Here is a 17,644-nt window from a genome sequence, read left to right as displayed (position 1 = left end):
CATTCCTTTTCAATTTGTCATTTCCTGCATAGTAAACCATGTGGTTGTCAGATTCAAAATGGCCAATACCAGTCCATTTCAGCTCACTAATGCTTAAGACATTGATGTTTCTGCGTTCCATTTCATGTTGACAACTTCCAATTTTCCCAGATTCATACTTTGTATATTCCATGTTCCGAATTTCAATGGATGTTTCTCTTCATTTTGAGTTGTGCCCCATTAGCAAATGAAGGTTCTGTGGGCTTTTCTCCCATGAGCTTAACTCCATTCATGTCATCACGGTCAACTCTACTTTGAGGAGGCATCTCTTCCCCAGTCACATTTTGAGTCCGTTCCAACCTGAGGGGCTCATTTTCAGGCTCTGTATCTGACAGTGGTTTCTCTGCTATTCATATGGTTTTCAGTGACTAACGATTCGGAAGTAGTTCATCACTCTTTCTTCCTAGTCTGTCTTCCTCTGAAAGCTCACCTGAATCCTGTCCACCATGGGTGACTCTGCTGGTTATTTAAAATACCGGTGGTATAGCCAGCCCTCAGAATCACAGCAACTCAAGCCACCACAGCATGACAGACAGATGAGTGGTGGCCATTTGGTTTTATGTTGAAACTGTCATTTTAATTTCTGTATCAATCCTGATACAATCAAGATGTTTTCTCCCAAGATGGCGGCTCTGGGAATAGCTGAGTGTCTTAAATTAGAAAACAATGGATTTGTTGATTCTCCTACAAATTCCCCAGCTGTAAGCCCTCCAATCCTCCAAATATTCTTCTATATGTGTTTCAGTTGGCAGATCGGGTAGACGTGCAGTGAGGAGCCCCGTCAATAACAACACGGAATACCGGGCCAAGCAGGCTCAGGGGATGTTGCTGGAACTCAGAAATCTTTACCACAGTCGATGCAAGAAAGGCATTCGCTGTCCTGCTTTTCCACTTGTACCTTCTTCACCGATTCACCACATGCAATGCATGTAAGAAGCACCATTTTTAGCTAAATGATTCAGTCGTCTCTATCCAAAATAGGTTTTTAGTCTTGTTCTCTTAGCCAGCGCCTGCCAACGGTTTCAAGCGGTTGCTGGGAGCACGTGAAGCCACAGTTGCCACATGCCCATCAGCCATGCAGCTGCCACCTCCCTACTGGGCTTCCCAGCGCAGAATTCGCCTCTGAGCCTTCCCAAGCCTCTGCATACAGGTTGAATAAGTATGGTGAAAGAATACAACCCTGTCGCACACCTTTCTTAATTTTAAAACATACAGTGTCCCCATGTTCTGTTCGACCAACTGCCTCTTTAATCCAGGTACAGATTCTTATGAGCACAATTAAGTGTTCCGGAATACTTAAACTTCGCAATGATGTCCATAGCTTGTCATGATCCACACAATCAAAAGTTTTTGCATAGTCAATAAAGCACAGGTAAACATCTTTCTGATATTCTCTGCTTTCAGCCAAGATCCATCGGACATCAGCAATGATATCCCTCACTCCACGGCCTCTTCTGAATCCAGCTTGAACCTCTGGAAGTTCTCTGTCAATGTATGCTTGTAGCTGTTTCTGAATGACTTTTAGAAAAACTTTACTTTCATGGGATATCAAAGATATTGTCCAATGATTTCTGCATTCCACTGGGTCACCTCTCTTTGGAATGGGCACAAATACGGATCTCCTCCAATCAGTCGGCCAGATAGTTGTCTCCCAAATTTCTTGGCAGAGACGAGTGAGTGCCTCTTGTGTTGCCACACTTTCTGGAAAGATTTCAGTTTTTATTTCATCAATTCCTGGTGCCTTGTTCTTTGCCAATTCCTTCAATGCACCTTCGACTTCTTCCTTCAGTATCATTGGCTCTTGATCATATTCTACCTCTTGAAACAGTTGAACATCAACCATTTCCTTTTGGTACAGTGACTCTGTGTATTCCATCAATCTTTTGATGCCAGACAAAAAAGCTAGAGTTATATTTTGAAAGCAGCATGATGAAGCTAGTGACTAAGAATATGAACTGCTGTTTTAAAGTCCTTTTGAAATTTTATGCATTTTCAAATCTAAATATGATAATCATCAACAATCAAGCAAACAGAAAACATTAATCCATACTATAGAATAGTCTGGGTGGCACAAATGTGGCACTGTGGGTTAATGCATCAGATTGCAAAGCCATTTGAACTGCAAGGTTGGTGGTTCAAGCTCACCAGCTGCTCCTCGGAAACCCTATACAGAGTCACTATGGGTTGGAATTGACTTGACGCACTTAACAACAACAACAATAACCTAAAGGTTGGTGGTTTCAAAACCACCTAGTGGTACTATGGAGGAAAGGCTGGTGAGCTGCTTCTGTTAAGACCCTTGTTATTGTTGTTAAGTGTAATCGAGTCGGTTCTGCCTCACAGTGACCATGTATAAGACTTCTGAGGAGCGGCTGGTGGGTCTGAACTGCCGACCTTGTGGTTAGCATTCCTCAGTGCCTATCCTATAGTGCCACATGAGAAAACCCTATGAATCCGTTGTACTCTGTAACACATGAGTTGGACAATGGGTTTGGTTTGTCTACCTCCTCCACCCCCTTCTCTAAGAAAAAATAAAATAAAACTTATTGCCTTTAAGGCTCAAAAATAACCCATGTTTCCCAGGGAATTGCTGGTTGTTTACAAAAAAAAAAAAAAAAAAAAAAATCTAAACTTTATCCACATTGCCTTTACTTAAAAAAATATAAAAAGAATCCTTTTGACTAAAGCTTTGATCCACTTACCGATAAAGTTGGATAAGCAGTCTCATCTCCTTCCTCAACAGCATAGAAAGTAACGGTTTCTTCCAAGCCCCTGGGCATTTGTCCAGTCTCTGGGGCAAAGCCATACTGGCATTCCTTATTCATATTATGCATCTGGCGATGGCTTCGTCTAAATGAACTTAGGTGATTTGAAGAACGAAGAGGAAAAAATGATTTAAAAAGATGCAAATAACTTATCTTTAATGACTAAATAATACTTCAGACCTCCCAACAACGACCTGTCTCTCAAATCAGTCATGTATTTGGCTGCTCAGTGATACAGTCACTTACCCAATGTTCTGACCTTCAACACTTAAAATTGACTTACCGAGATCTATAAGAGAAGTTATCATAGTTCTGGCAGCACCTTTTACCTGGGCCAGGGTAGAAACCAACTTTAGGGCCCATCATGTTGTGCCTATTTATAAAGCGAGATGAATCCCTAAGAACAAAGGAAAAAGAAAACAACTTTTTCCTCACTACTGCCTGAGTATACTCAGTCTTTGTAGTTAAATACAATTGATGGGTATTTCTAAAACCTTCCAAATACTTGACCAATAGAAATAACTTGTCATCCCCAATACTGGCATTAGACATATCCATTATTAATGGATACAATGTCACATACCACATGGACATTCAGACTGGATAGCATTCTATATTCTAGAATATCTTTAACTGCTTTATATTTCTGTTGGATCAGCACTGGCCAGGCAAACCACAAAGTTGGCAGTTCAAACCCATTAGCTGCTCTGCAGAAATCCTATGTAGGGTTGCTATGAGTTGGAACTGCTTAATGGCACTTAACAAGAAGACAAAACTGCCAATAAATTCATTTAAGGAGATTTCAGTATTCATCAGTTCCATCCTCGCGGCTCCTTTTAGGCAGAGATGACAAAAATATAAACTAGTAAAATAGTTCTCATTTTTACTGTAATTCTGTCCAGGAATTGTTTCTAAAAGCAATGAGGATTATCTTGAAAGCCACTTAAGTCTTACCTGGGCATCCCATATCCTCGACCTTGTCTCTGAGATGAGTGTTGATGATGAAAATGTTCATTAGACATAAAATTGTCAGCTGTTTGTGGGTAGTGTACCGAAGAGTCATGCCCAAAATGCATATTGTGCTGCATCCTGGGTGGGAGGAGAGGGTCGCCCTTGCTATAAGCCATATTCATATAAACGTCTTTGCCTCTAACTTTCTTGAAAATCTTCTTTCGTTGCTTCATGTCCATCTCTGACATACCTTTCAGGCAACCCAAAGGAAGTAGTAAGTAAGTTTCATAACAAAAGCAAAAGGTGCAGTACCCTGAAAGCTCACAATTGCCTGTTATCTCTCAATTGTTTTTCTTATGACTAAATCAAATACAGGATGAGTCTTCCTGAATTTTTTAAAGGATGCCCTTGATCTTCCATAAGGAAGGGCAAAACCAGCAGGTAATGTCTTTATCAATAGACATTGCAGCACTATTTTTAGTATATAGGCAGAATTAGTCATCAAAACATCTCCAGAGTCATCCATCCACCTATTTTACTACTCTCTAAGACATTAGGCCTATTAATGTTTCTGGCTCCTTCTGTGAGGTATTTTTCTAGTTCTTTTGAGAAATTTGTATCACTCAAGTTTTATAGTCTGAACTCCATCCCAGCTTAATTTTGCACAAAGTTACCTAGAAATGTGATTTTCAAACAGGGACAATTTCCCATTCTAACCCCCTGGGGGAGGAGCCCTGGTAATCACAAGGTCAACAGTTTGAATCCATTAGTGGCTCGGGATGAGGCTTTCTACTCTTGTAAAGATTTACAGCTTTGGAAACCCTATACAGGGTTTCTAGGAGTCAGAATCGACTCAAAGGCACACCATCATCACCACCACCACGAGACAGCTTTGGTTGTCACACTGGGGGAAGGATGCTACTGAAATCTAGTGAGCGGAGAATACAAAATTGCCAAATAAATTCATTTTAAAATAATTTCAGTTCATATTAGTTCTTACAATGCACAAGACTGGTTCCCACAAGCTCCTTCAACAAAGAATTATCCAGCCCAAAATAGTAGCAATGCTGAAGTTGAGAAACCCAACAGTAGGAACAAAACTTAAATCATGCTTTAAAAAAAAAAAGTACAATGTATATAAGTAAAAGTTACTACAAGAAGAGAAAAAGTAGTACAAATCCTCAGCATACAAACCTATTTCTGGGACATAGCCCCCAGGCATTTTGGGGTAGTTTCTTCCTTTCCGACTGGGCATGACATTCCAGGCTGGAACAGGTGTCACTTGAGTAACTGGTTTTAAGTTAGCCAGTGGAACAACATGCCTTAAAGTTAAAAAGGTATCAATGTGAAACCACTGCAAGAGACATAATTCTCATGTGCTACACATGCCCTCAACCCTCTTGCTTTATTTTACAGTGACTATACTAGCTTCCTTGTTTAGGTTTTCTTTTTATCTTAGAAAACCCAGGGTTTTAAAATTATTATTATTATTGTTTTTAGAGAGTTTACTTTCACAGCTGCTTGTAGATGGTATCACGTTCCAGAGGAAACACTTTGATAGGCTATATTGTTGTTGTTGTGTGCCACTGCGTTGGTTCCAACCCACAGCCACCCTGTACAGGGTTTCTGAGGAGCCGCTGGTAAGCTTGAACGGCCAACCTTATGGTTTAAAACAACATTGTAGTCCAACACATTAACCCACAACACCACACCACAACTAATAGAGCCACACAAGACTATATTAGTTCACAGGTATTTGCTGTCATTCCTTGTTGGAAGAGGATTTTATTTCTGAAGCTCACTGGCATCAGGCTTTGCTATTTAACCCACTTTGGTCAATAAAATGTGAACATGTACATTAAGAACCAATAAATGTTTCTTAACCAATACATGGTTTTCATTTTTTCCCTGCCTATGACCACAGAATTCTGGTATGGCACTGTAGGATAAACACTGGACTGCCAACCACAAGGTAAGTGGTTCAAACCCACCAGCTGCTCCTCGGAAATCCTATACAGGGTCACTATGAGCTGAAATGACTTGACAACACTTAACAACTTAACACGGTAACAGAAGCATGTGTGAAGATAGAAGTCTCTACTCGCCTTACACTTCCTTTGCAGATCTACTATGGATGTACGAGTGATGAGTGACAAATGAACTTTACTGTTAAGCTGCTGACATTTTGGGGCTGTCTGTTATAACAGTATAGTTTAGTGGTTTGTAAAGTGGACCAGCAGCAGCATCACACAGACACTAGAAATGAAAATTCTTAGACTCCATCCCAGAAGAACTAAATCAAACTTGGAATGGGGCTCATCAATCTGTGTTTTAACAAGTCTTCCAGGTAATTCTGGAGCATGATAAAGTTTGTGAACTATGGGAATAGTTAATACTGGTAATGGGAAAGGCTCAGTAAATCAACTTTCCAACTAGTCCAAACATTTTTTGTACCAGAATTCTATTGTACATGACAATATTTCTAGTAAGTTAGCTAGTAACTAGGATTTAATATGTTGATACAAAAACGACAGCTATATTAAGATCTGACACTTGAGCAACTTAGGCATGTACCAGAAATACCTCTACTCCTCTTACTACATTATCCAGGTAATTCTCAAATTCATATTATGGGAAGGTACTAGGAGTCAAAGATTTCAGTAACTCAACAAAGTATTACATTCTTACTTTTCTGCCAATTCTTCAATGAAAACTGTTAATGAATTATTCTCATTTCCAACTTCCTGAATGTGAGCATTGTAATATCTTCCACCAGATTCCAAGCGAACCTGATAACAGGGCAAAGACAATTAAAAATTAATACATTGTTAAGACTCTTGTAACAGTCTTGTTAAGACTAACTGTTATCATGACTGACTGAAATTATTCCATCTAAAGGTAACTGTTTTGTAGCAAAAAGAGGGAAGTGGTTGAGAACCCTGGGACCATAAAGGGAGAAGAATGGGAGCTCTTCAGAGAAGCAATGACGCCAGAGATGGAGGCCAAGATGATGACGTGGAAAAATGGAGTGGCTGGGGGCTCTAGACTCATAGAGGGAGAAGGGCTGAGGGCTGTGTGCTTGTGGCCAGGGGGCAGGTTTGCAGGGTTTGTCCTTTGGGTATTTGAATGACTGCATATTTCTGAGTGTTTTGGTGTACATCCAAAAATTGAAAATACAAAATAGAGAAAATAGAAGCAAATACTGTTGAATGATGATGCATGGAGGGGACTGTAATCATTTCTATGAAATTAAATACAATAGGATGAGTGTAAAGCTGATAGTCTCCCATGCAAGCTATCACTCAATTCACAAAAACATAAAAAAAAAAAAAAAAAAGAAAAGGAATAAATACATTTAGGCTCAAATCTATTGGCATATCTGGCTTCTGTACAACAAAAATACCACTTTTCCCAAATGTAGTTTTATGTCTACTTTTTAAAGGAGTTGATAACAACACTGCCAGCTAGATTCAATGGGAAACTGCTTGCCTTAAAGCTAACTATGAAACTTTGAAATTAAATTTACCACAAACATTTCCAAAAAGATACTATTCCAACTTTTTATAAGCATTGCTTATTATATTAACTAACATCTAATACAATCTTAAACAAATTACTGATTCTTTTAAGAAGAAACTAACCTGACACTTGTCTCCCAAATAGTACTGTCTTCCAGCATATTCCATGTAATCAGATTTTTGAAGTTCTATTAAAAAGAAATTAAGAATCAAACTCAATGGGACTAGTTAATTTTTTGCTTTACATCACTTAACTTCCTAATTTACTTTCCCATAGGGACTATCACAATTCTAACACTATACACTGGAGTCCTGGCATGGAGCTGTGGAATAAGCATTGGCAATTCAAACCCACAAGCTAGTTCTTGGAAACTCTACACAGGGTTGCTCTGAGTCAGAACTGACTCAGCAGCACTTAGCAATAATAACCACTATACACTAAAATCAGGGGGTGGGGACATAGTGTGGCAGGGAAGTCATTTTCAATGGGTTATTTCTGTGGTCAACTTAAGGATATCTACTACAATAGTTTTATGCTTCAACACATAAATAGGTGGGTATTTATTATGAAGCTGTAATCTTAGAAGTGGTCAAACATCCAAACCAAATCCACTGTCATTCAGTCGATTCTCATAGACACCCTATAGGACAGAGTAGAACTGCACCACTAAGTTTCCAAAGCTGGCAGCCAAATCTTTCTCCTTCGGAGTGGCTGATGGGTTTGAATTGCCAACCTTTCAGTTATCGATTGAGCACTTAACCACTGTGCTACCAGGGCTACTTTGGTCAAATATCAGTAACATACAATTTGAAAGTAACACTATCCAGTTTCCCCAAAGCAAACTATTATTTTTAATAAGTCAGTGCTGCTTACAAGGTCTTAATCATATTCAAGACTGCTAACTATACCTTGATTAACCTAAGTTCAAGGGGTTGAATATGTAATATTAAGGCTATCTTAAAGGCAGCACTATAAGGCCTACTTTGATCAATGTAGTTATCTTATAAAGAGAAATATGCAATTATTTATTTTAAAGGTTGGCAAACTTTCTGTAAAGGGTCAGATAGTAAATATTTTAGAGGCATGGGGACCTACAGTATGTAAGTGAGTATGGCTAAGTTCCAATAAAGTTTTCCTTATGGACATTCAGTTTCATGTAACTTTGATGTGTCACGATATACTATTCTGCTAATATTTTGCCAGCTACTTAAAAATGCTATAAAGATCATTCTGCACTAGGTAATGGGACAGATTTGGCACACAAGTCATCACCTGACCTATTCATTTAATCAATAATGGTGATCTTGTTGTTATTGCCACAGCGGGTCTCCAAGGATGACCTTAGCACTTTAGAAATTAAGAGAAGTCATAAAATTTTTGTACTCCTAAAAGTTATTTAAAGGCTTTCTATAAACAATTTCTGCAAAACTGAAGTCCCAGATAAATGACCAGATTCTAAAAGATCCCTCCCTCCCCATTTATAAACCCTTGTTTCCTCCTTAGGATTTAAATCATGTGATTTCTAAGATGAAAGGTACAAAGCTGTTCTTTACCACAGTACAATAAAAACATGTCTTTTAAGAAAAATTTAGTTATTTTCCTTGATCTGTCAGGATTCTAAAGTATCCTTTTGATATTTCAATACCTTTTCTGCTGTCCAACCAAACATCAAATTCTACATTACGATAGATTTCTGGGTCCAGGGATTTGAGCACCTTATATGGGAAGAGCATCTTTGATGGATTTTCTGTAGACTGACACAAAAAACATGTCATTACCTCACCACCCTGTTTAAGTCTTCCTTCTGTAGAATAAAGAATTAAGGTTTTGCCATCCTTTAAAAAAAAAAAAAAAAAATCTATGTCCGTATGCCTCCATTTTCTTTTCTGTTTAAAGAAATGAATGGTACCATAAACTATATGCTGTATCTTAAAAATAAGGAGACTAAATAAGTAAAATGCAAACAATGTAAATGTCTTTCAAAGGCAGAAGAGAATTACCGTATAGATTAGCCAACAATTCATGAACACATCTCATATAAATCAACACAACACACACCAGATTTAAATTCAGTCAGGGCTATTCAATAAGTTCATCTTAACATGCACCACAAGGCACAAATCCTCCTGTTCACTAAAATCACCTGGAAAAATCTAAAATGTTTACTTCATTTGGTCAAATTCTGTTGTGACTTCCAAAGGGAATTATGATTTTTCTTCTGGTTTGCTCAATTTTCATATTCCATACTGTTTCAATATTACCTACACTTGAGACATGACATAGAGATTGTTGTAAAAGTATTTACTCTAACAGTAGTTGTTAAATGTCATCAAGTTGATTCCAACTCATAATGACCCTGTATAGGGTTTCCGAGAAGTGACTGGTGGGTTTGAACTGCCTTTAGCTCCACACCAGGACTCTTTTTATCCTAATTAGCTAACCTCAAATTGTTGTTGTGTACCATCAAATCAACTGTGTCTCATAGTGACCGTATATGACACAGCAGAACTACCTCATAGGGAGGGTTTCCTAGGTTGTGATCTTTTCGGGAGCAGACTGCCAGTTTTTTTCTCCTGTGGAGCCATTGATGGGTTTGAATTCCTAAACAGTCAGCTATCAGCTACAGTGCCTAACCATTGTGCCACAAGGATTCCCTCCTCAAACTGAAAGTCTGTATATTGGCCTACTTGCTTTAGTTGTTGTTAAGTGCCATCAAGTTGGTTCGAACTCATATGACCCTTTATAGGGTTTCCAAAGAGCAGCTGGTGAAATGAAATGCCGATATAGCAGTTCAAACCGACCTTTCAGTCCAGTGTTTATCCGACAATGCCACATCAGAACTCCTTTAGATAGTAAAATTAATCTGGTTTCTTTGAATATTTTACAGACCAGACTTATAATGCGTTTCTCAAAATAGAATAGGTGTTAAGAATTATGTTATTTTCTGGAAATAATCAGTCTTAAATTAAAAATCAGCTTCAGAAGACTGATTACAAATTAAATATCTATATTGTTGTTGTTAGGTGCCGTTGAGTCAGTTCCTACTCATAGAGACCCTGTGTACAATGGAACAAACATGGACAGGTCCTATGCCTGTCTCACAACCACTGCTACACAGGAGACCTTTGCTGCTGCCACCATGCTAATCCATCTCCTTAGGGGTCTTCCTCTCCTTGCTGACCCTCCAACTTTACCAAGTACAATGTCCTTCTCCGAGGACTGCCCCCCCCCCCCCCTTGGTAATATGAAGTCTCATTATCCTGACTTCTAAGGAGCATTCTGGCTGCTCTTCTTTCAACACAGATTTGTTGTTCTTGAAGTCCATGGAATTTTTAATATTATTCTCCAACACCGTAACTCAAATGCATCAATTCTTCAATGCACCTCAGCCCTTAAACTGACAGCTTTGCTCTTGAATACTTTAAAGAGGTCTTGTGCAACAGATTTGCCTAATGAAATACATTGTTTGATTTCTTGACTGCTGTTTCTGTGAGTGTTGAGAGTGATCCAAGCAAAATGAAAAGTTTTGGTGGTGGTGGTTATGTGCCATGGAGTCGGTTGCGACTCACAGCGAAACTGTACAGTGTTTCTGAGGCTGTAAATCTTTCTCCCTTATCTTTCTCCCACAGAACAGCTGGTAGTTTTGAACTGCTGACCTTGCAGTTCACAGCCCGATTGGTAACCACTATGGTACCAGAGCTCCAAGTCTTAGACAATTTCAATCTTTTCTCCATTTATCATGTTATTTATTGGCCCAGTTGTGATTTCTTTCTTTACATTGAGATGCAATCCATACTGAAGGATTTGATCTTCATCAGTATTTTAAGTCCTCTGCTTTCAGTGAGTGAGGTTGTATTATCTGCATATCACAGGTTGGTAATGCGTCTTCTTCCAATCCTGATGCCAAGTTCTGCTTCATATAATCCAACTTCTCGGATTATTTGACCAACATACTGATTGAAAAAGTATGGCAAAAGAATACAACCCTGGTGTACACACTTCCTGATTTTAAACCATTCAGAGTCCCCTTGTTTTATTTGAATGACTGTCTCTTCGCATATGTACAAGTTTCTTATGAACACAATTAACTGTTCTGGAATACCCATTATTCACAATGTTATCCAGAGCTGGTCATAATCCACAGTTGAAAGCCTTTGCACTGTCAATGAAGAACAGGTAAAAATCTTTCTGATATTCTTTGCTATAACCAAGATCCATCTGACATCAGCAATGATATCCCTTGTTCCACACTTCCTTGACTGAATCCGGCTTGTACCTCTGGCAGTTTCCTGACAATGTACTATTGCAGCCGTTTTTTAATTGTCTTCAGCAAAATTTACTTTCAAACAACATTAATGATATTGTCTGATGATTTCTGCATTCCACTGGGTCACTTTCTTTTGGAATGGGGACAAATATGGATCTCTTCCAATCAGCTGGCCAGATAGCTGTCTTCCAAATTTCTTAGCATACATGCGTGAGTTCCTCTAGTACTGCTTCAGTTTGCTGAACTATGTAGGGTGGTGGTAGTGGTGGTTGTGTTGAGTTAAGTCGATTCTGACTCATTGTGACCTTATATAGAGTTTCCAGGGCTATAAAGCTTTATGGGAACAGAAAGCCTTATCTTTCCCCTGTGGAGTGGCTAGTAGATTCAAACTGCTGACCTTGCAGTTAGCAGTCCAGCTCACAATCCACTACGCTACCAGTGCTCCGTAATGCTACTTTAACTCAAAACGAGAACTTCTGAAATTTCTCAAATGATTAAAAGTTTACTTTGAAAGATGTACAACTCTATTTAAAGAAGAAACCGGAGAAAATTAACCATATATTTTACAATTTCAGACAGGTAAGCCTTCTACAAAGGAAAACATAAACAACTCTCTTCTCCCCTATATGATTAGAATGGACCATATAACATTAGCTAGTTTAAGTTATGAAACTATAATGCAAAAATACAAAAAATATTTTTCTTAAAAAAAAACACCCCACAAACCTTTGCTTCTTCTGTTCCTTGAGTGTAGCCCTCTGGTGTGTTTTCAGCATTGCAGCAGGCACCCTCCTCTTCAGCCCTAATTGAAAAGATTTAGAGCAAAAAGCTTTATAAAAACGCAGTAAAGAAGTTTATCGATTATACTACCATCTAGTGGTAAAACTACTCAGGTCTAAAAGTGAGGCAAATTATTTTTCATTCCAGTATTACGATTTTTGCTGTCTTTTAAAATGGCAGTGCAGTGGATTAAGCGTTGTGTTGCTACCCACAAGGATGGAAGTTCAAAACCTTAGTAGTTCAAATGCCTTAGTAGATATACAAAGCTGTCTTGATCCCATATTTACAATCTTGGAAACACTAAGGAGTAGTTCTTTGTATGTCCTACTGGGTAATTAACTTAGAGGCAGTGAGTTTTTCAGTTTTATAACTATATGCTACAGTATAGTTACCACATCACTGCCCATGTTTCACACCTTCTATGGAATCAGACTTTTAGGATGATCCTTACACATTTGCTACTGTTCACACCCTCATGATCCAATTTCTGAGACTGCTTCTAACCAACAAAGTATGGCAAAAGCAACAGGATGTGTGGGATTACATAAGAATTTAGTGCCCATCTTGCTGGTCTCCTTCCCTGCCGACTGTAAGCAAACAGTCATGTTCCAAAACTCCATATGGTAAGGACCATCAAATTGCTTCTAGGAGTTGAGGGAGGCCTCTAACCAATAGTCAACAAAAAACTGATATTCTCAGTCCTGCAGCTGCAAGGAATTGAATGCTGCCAAGAACAACGTGAATGGGGAAGTAGATCTTCCCCCCATGTCAAATTCTCCAGATGACAACCCAGTCCTGGCTAACAACCTTCACTGTAGCCCTGTGAGACCCAGTTAAGTCCATGTTCCTAAGAAATTGTGTGATAGTAAGTTATGTTTGTTTCAAGTCAATGAGTTGTGGTAATAGTTTTATGTAGCACTAGATAACTAATACACCTTGACTATCTACTATTATAATTCCCATTAGTCTGAAGTCCTTAAGTAATCAGTGAAAACTGAAATCATTTTTACCCTGACATATGGTTACCAACCCTTGCATCTCCCAATAAGTTAAAAAACAAAACACACACACATAAAAAAAAAGTTGTAAGCATTAACTGTCCAAAAACTTGGAACTGCAAACAACAAAAACAAGGCTACATTTGAGTGGCAAAGCCTATCTGAATTTCCAGTAAAAAAAAAAATGTTATCAGGAAGAAATATAAGACAGCACCCACTTTCTATCTAAAAACAAGTTTTGACTAAATATGCTAATAGCTGCTTCTGTGGAGGTTCACTATCTATATACTCCTTGTATATAACAAAGAGAGACAATTAAAAGCTCTGAAAACTTTTCTCCTACCAGTGGAATCGTGTGCCAACTAACCACTCTGAGCCTCAGTTGCCATCTACAAAAGGGTGGTGTTATTTTAGGATTAGATTTCTCTCAGAGTATAGTCCAAGGCTTACTTACCTGAAACTACTTAGGTGAACTTTTTAAAAAGGTAGATCTGTGGCCCTAGTCTGACCCCAAATTTTATGACAGTGAGCCCAAGAACCTGTCTTTCTAACAAGCATCTTTAGTAATTCACATACAATTCCAATTTGAGAATCACTAAAATCAGATGGTTCTAAAGTCTCTCCTAGCATTAAAAAAAATAAAAATTCTGATTTGAATAGAACTTTCTAAACCTAAGCCTCTCACAAACATATCTTTTTGGTAAAACTTCTCTTTCTCCGTGTGTGTGTGTGTGTGTATGTTGTTGTTGTTAAGTGCCGTCGAGTCGGTTCTGACCCATAGCAACCCTGAACAGGGTTTCCAAGGCTGTAAATCTTTACGGGAGCAGAAAGCCTCATCTTTCTCCCGCGGAGCAGCTGGTAGTTTCGAACTGTGGACCTTGTAGTTCACAGCCCGATTCATAACCACTACTCTACCAGAGGTGTGTGTGTGTGTGTGTGTGTGTGTGTGTGTGTGTGTGTGTTAGGAACCCTAGTGGTAGTGGATGTGTGCTGCTGTGGAAACGGTTCCAACTCTTAGTGACCCGGTTTAGGGTTTCCGAGGCTATAAATCTTTACAGGAATAGAAAGCATCATTTTTCTCCCGTTATTTTAATGGAGGCCTGGTGTGGGCTAATGTGATGGGCTTCAAAGTTAGTTTGAACTGCAAGGTTGGTAGTTCAAGCTCACCAGCCGCTCTTCAGAAACCCTACACAGCATCCCTATGGATCGGAATAGACTTGACAGCACTTAGCAACAACATATATCTGTATACACATACACATATCCCCATACATATATGTAGGAGTCCTGGTGTGACACTGGGTTAATGTGCTGGACTGCAAAGTTGGTTTGAACCGGCAGTTCAAGCTCACCAGCTGCTCCTTGGAAACCCTATACAGGGTTGCCAATGGTCAGAACCTACTCGACAGCATTTACCAACAACAACATACATACATACATACATGTGAGGAGTCCTGGTAGCATAGTGGATTACGAGCTGGGCTGCTAACTGTAAGGTCAGCAGTTCAAATCTACCAGTCGCTCCATGGGGAAAAGATGAGGCTGTCTGCTCCCGTAAAGATTTGCAGCCTCAGAAACCTCACACAGGGTGGCTGGCTGAGTGGGAACCAACTCCACAGCACACCACCACCACCTCCATACATATATGTGAACACCGAAGCACTGGAGTGTTGAGCACTCAAGTGGTAACCACAAGATTAGCAGTTCAAACCTACTGGCTGCTCTAAGAAACCTTATACAAGGTAGGGTCATTATGAATCAGAACCGATTCAATGGTACACAACACACACGTACACAAATACTGTGTGTTGGTGTGTATAATCTAAGTCATAAGTTTGCCAGGCCCCTTCCTCTTTCAAATGATACACAGCTACATGGAACATGATTATTACATAGTTGACATCCCCTTCCACTTTATTACCTATCCTGAGGTGAACTCTTATAGTCAACATGGGTATCCGCATCCTCACTTCCAGTCAGTGCATTATTTCTGTGCTTCTTGGATCCACTTCGAAACAATTCAATAGCAGTTTTCAACTCTTCTTCATCCACAACAAACACATCTTTATAGAGCATTTCATACACTATAGCTGAAAGAAAAAAAGGCCAATATTTTCATTTATAATAATTTGAAAATAGCCATACCCCAGGTACGTAATTTCAGTAAGCAAGAAGGTTTAAAAGAACCATTTTCTATATTTATGGTGGTTACCTAGATTTAAAGACTCTGAAATCACACAGAAACATCTATCTGTAAATCCTTCACATACCCTGACAAACAGCTGCACTTGACTGAAATTGTTTTGAGTACACAGAATCATAATGACCATTGCTTGAATAGCAGAGTTGAATCTAAAGAGAAAACAAAACAAAACAAAATAGAAAAAAATCAAGTGAATGTTAACATACCTGTGGAAACACTGGAACTTATCTTGTCAAATAATAATTGATAAACTAAATGAGTTTACTATTTGTAAGGAAGTGATTCTTAAAAATCTACAAATCTGCATATAGGTAAATGCAAGTTGTATCTCATAAAGGGTTGTTTTGTTTTTTTAACAGAAATTTTTAAATGCTTCGATTAGATCACAACTAAGGCTACACTGTGATTGATCCTTAATATATACGAAACAATTCATGATTTACTGATTTGCAAAAAATGGGAACTTTTACAAACACACTGAATATAACAATGTCTAACAAAAGACAAAAGACCATATTGAGAAATGACTGGACATATTAGGTCAAATTTCCAAACAGACTCAGACCATGAAGGCAAGGGACAGGGAGTGAAGTGGGAGAGACTACAGTTTATTCAAAAGGTGATTAAATTTCCTGAATAAGAAAATATATCAGTACACTATGGTGGTAGTAGTGGCGTTTGTATGCCATGGAGTCAGTTCTGACTTATAGTGACCCTATATAGGGTTTCTGAGGCTATAAATCTTTATGGGAGCAGAAAGCCTCATTTTTCTCCCGTGAAATGGCTGGTAGTTTCGAACTGCTGGACTCAAGGTTAGCAGCCCAACTTGTACCCACTATGCTACCAAAGCTCAATACACTTATGGTGGTGGTGGTGGTGTGGCATGGAGTCTGTTCTGACTCATAGGGAACCTGCATAGGGTTTCCAAGGCTGTAAATCTTTAAGGGAGCAGAAAGTTTCATCTGGCTGGTAGTTTCAAACTGCTGACCTTGAGGTTAGAAGTTCAACTTGTAACCACTATGTTACCAGAGCTCAGTACACTATGGTGGTGGTGGTGGTGTGCCATGGAGTTGGTAGTGACCCTGAGTAGGCTTTCCAAGGCTGTAAATATTTTGTTGTTGTTGTTAGGTGCCGAGTTGGTACCAACTCATGGCGACCCTATGCACAGCAGAACGAAACACTGCCTGATCCTGGGACAACCTCACTATTGTTGCCACGCTTGAGTCCATCGATGCTGCCACTTGACCAATCTTTACAGGAGCAGAAAGCTGTATCTTTCTCTTGCGGAATGGCTGGTAGTTTTGAACTGCTGGCCTTGAGGTTAGCAGCCAGACTCGTACTCACTACGGTACTAGAGCTCCTTCAATACACTATGCAAGAACACTATAGCTAAAGAGATTTCCTCAGTGAATTAAGACAACAGCATGACTACAAAATGAGAGGTTAGCTTCTTAGCTGAGTCCTTCAATTCAGTTTATCAATTTGGTCAGTAACAAAACTACTTCAGTGAAAACTTTCCCCGGTTTCAGATGATCTGTTTATTACTTGGACTTCTGGTGAGGAACTGTAGAATAAGCATAAAACCACAGGGTCAACGGTTCAAACTCACCAGCTGCTCCTTGGAAACTATTTAGAGGGATTTCTGTGAGCCAGAACCAACTTTATGGTACTTAAGAGAAGAAATTCAGAATATTTTTGAATTTCAGTTCAAAAACTTTGTCTTATGTAAAGGATACAGTTGTTAATCTTCATTATTTTAGAATTCCTTATTAGATAATTTACCTACTCACTAAAATTTTTAAGCCCCAAATCAATATTCTCAGCACTTTTCTGGTTACTCATGCACAGAATGGCAAAATGTTTTGAGCTTTTCAATGCACACATTTCCAATTGAGGTCAAACAATGTGATGCTCTTGATTTCTTGTTTGCTGGAAACACGTGTCCTTTTCACAGTCTAAAGTTTCATGCTTTATCCATCTGCATGTTGGTGAGTTTTGGAAAATTTCACTGGTTAAAAAATAGTCCCTAAAGCAAGGAGCTCTGGTAGCGTAGTGGTTACGAATCGGGCTGCGAACCTTAAGGTCAGCGGTTCGAAACTACCAGCCGCTCCGCGGGAGAAAG

The 17,644-nt window shown here is 39.0% G+C and overlaps 1 protein-coding gene across 1 annotated transcript in view; it reads right to left on the bottom strand.

Moving 5' to 3' along the window:
- The window catches only part of ALG13 (ALG13, UDP-N-acetylglucosaminyltransferase subunit), a 128,307-nt gene that overhangs the window by 62,070 nt on the left and 48,593 nt on the right, over positions 1 to 17,644 (bottom strand). The window contains 10 exon segments of the mRNA XM_006878422.1: positions 2,742 to 2,898; positions 3,088 to 3,201; positions 3,759 to 4,005; positions 4,950 to 5,077; positions 6,444 to 6,544; positions 7,397 to 7,461; positions 8,920 to 9,028; positions 12,268 to 12,343; positions 15,241 to 15,409; positions 15,590 to 15,671. Coding sequence (XP_006878484.1) covers positions 2,742 to 2,898; positions 3,088 to 3,201; positions 3,759 to 4,005; positions 4,950 to 5,077; positions 6,444 to 6,544; positions 7,397 to 7,461; positions 8,920 to 9,028; positions 12,268 to 12,343; positions 15,241 to 15,409; positions 15,590 to 15,671 — 1,248 coding nt within the window.

This window comes from Chrysochloris asiatica, unplaced genomic scaffold (genome assembly GCF_000296735.1).
Source record: "Chrysochloris asiatica unplaced genomic scaffold, ChrAsi1.0 scaffold00231, whole genome shotgun sequence".
NCBI lineage: Eukaryota > Metazoa > Chordata > Mammalia > Afrosoricida > Chrysochloridae > Chrysochloris > Chrysochloris asiatica.
This window is presented reverse-complemented; position numbering and strand designations above follow the sequence as displayed.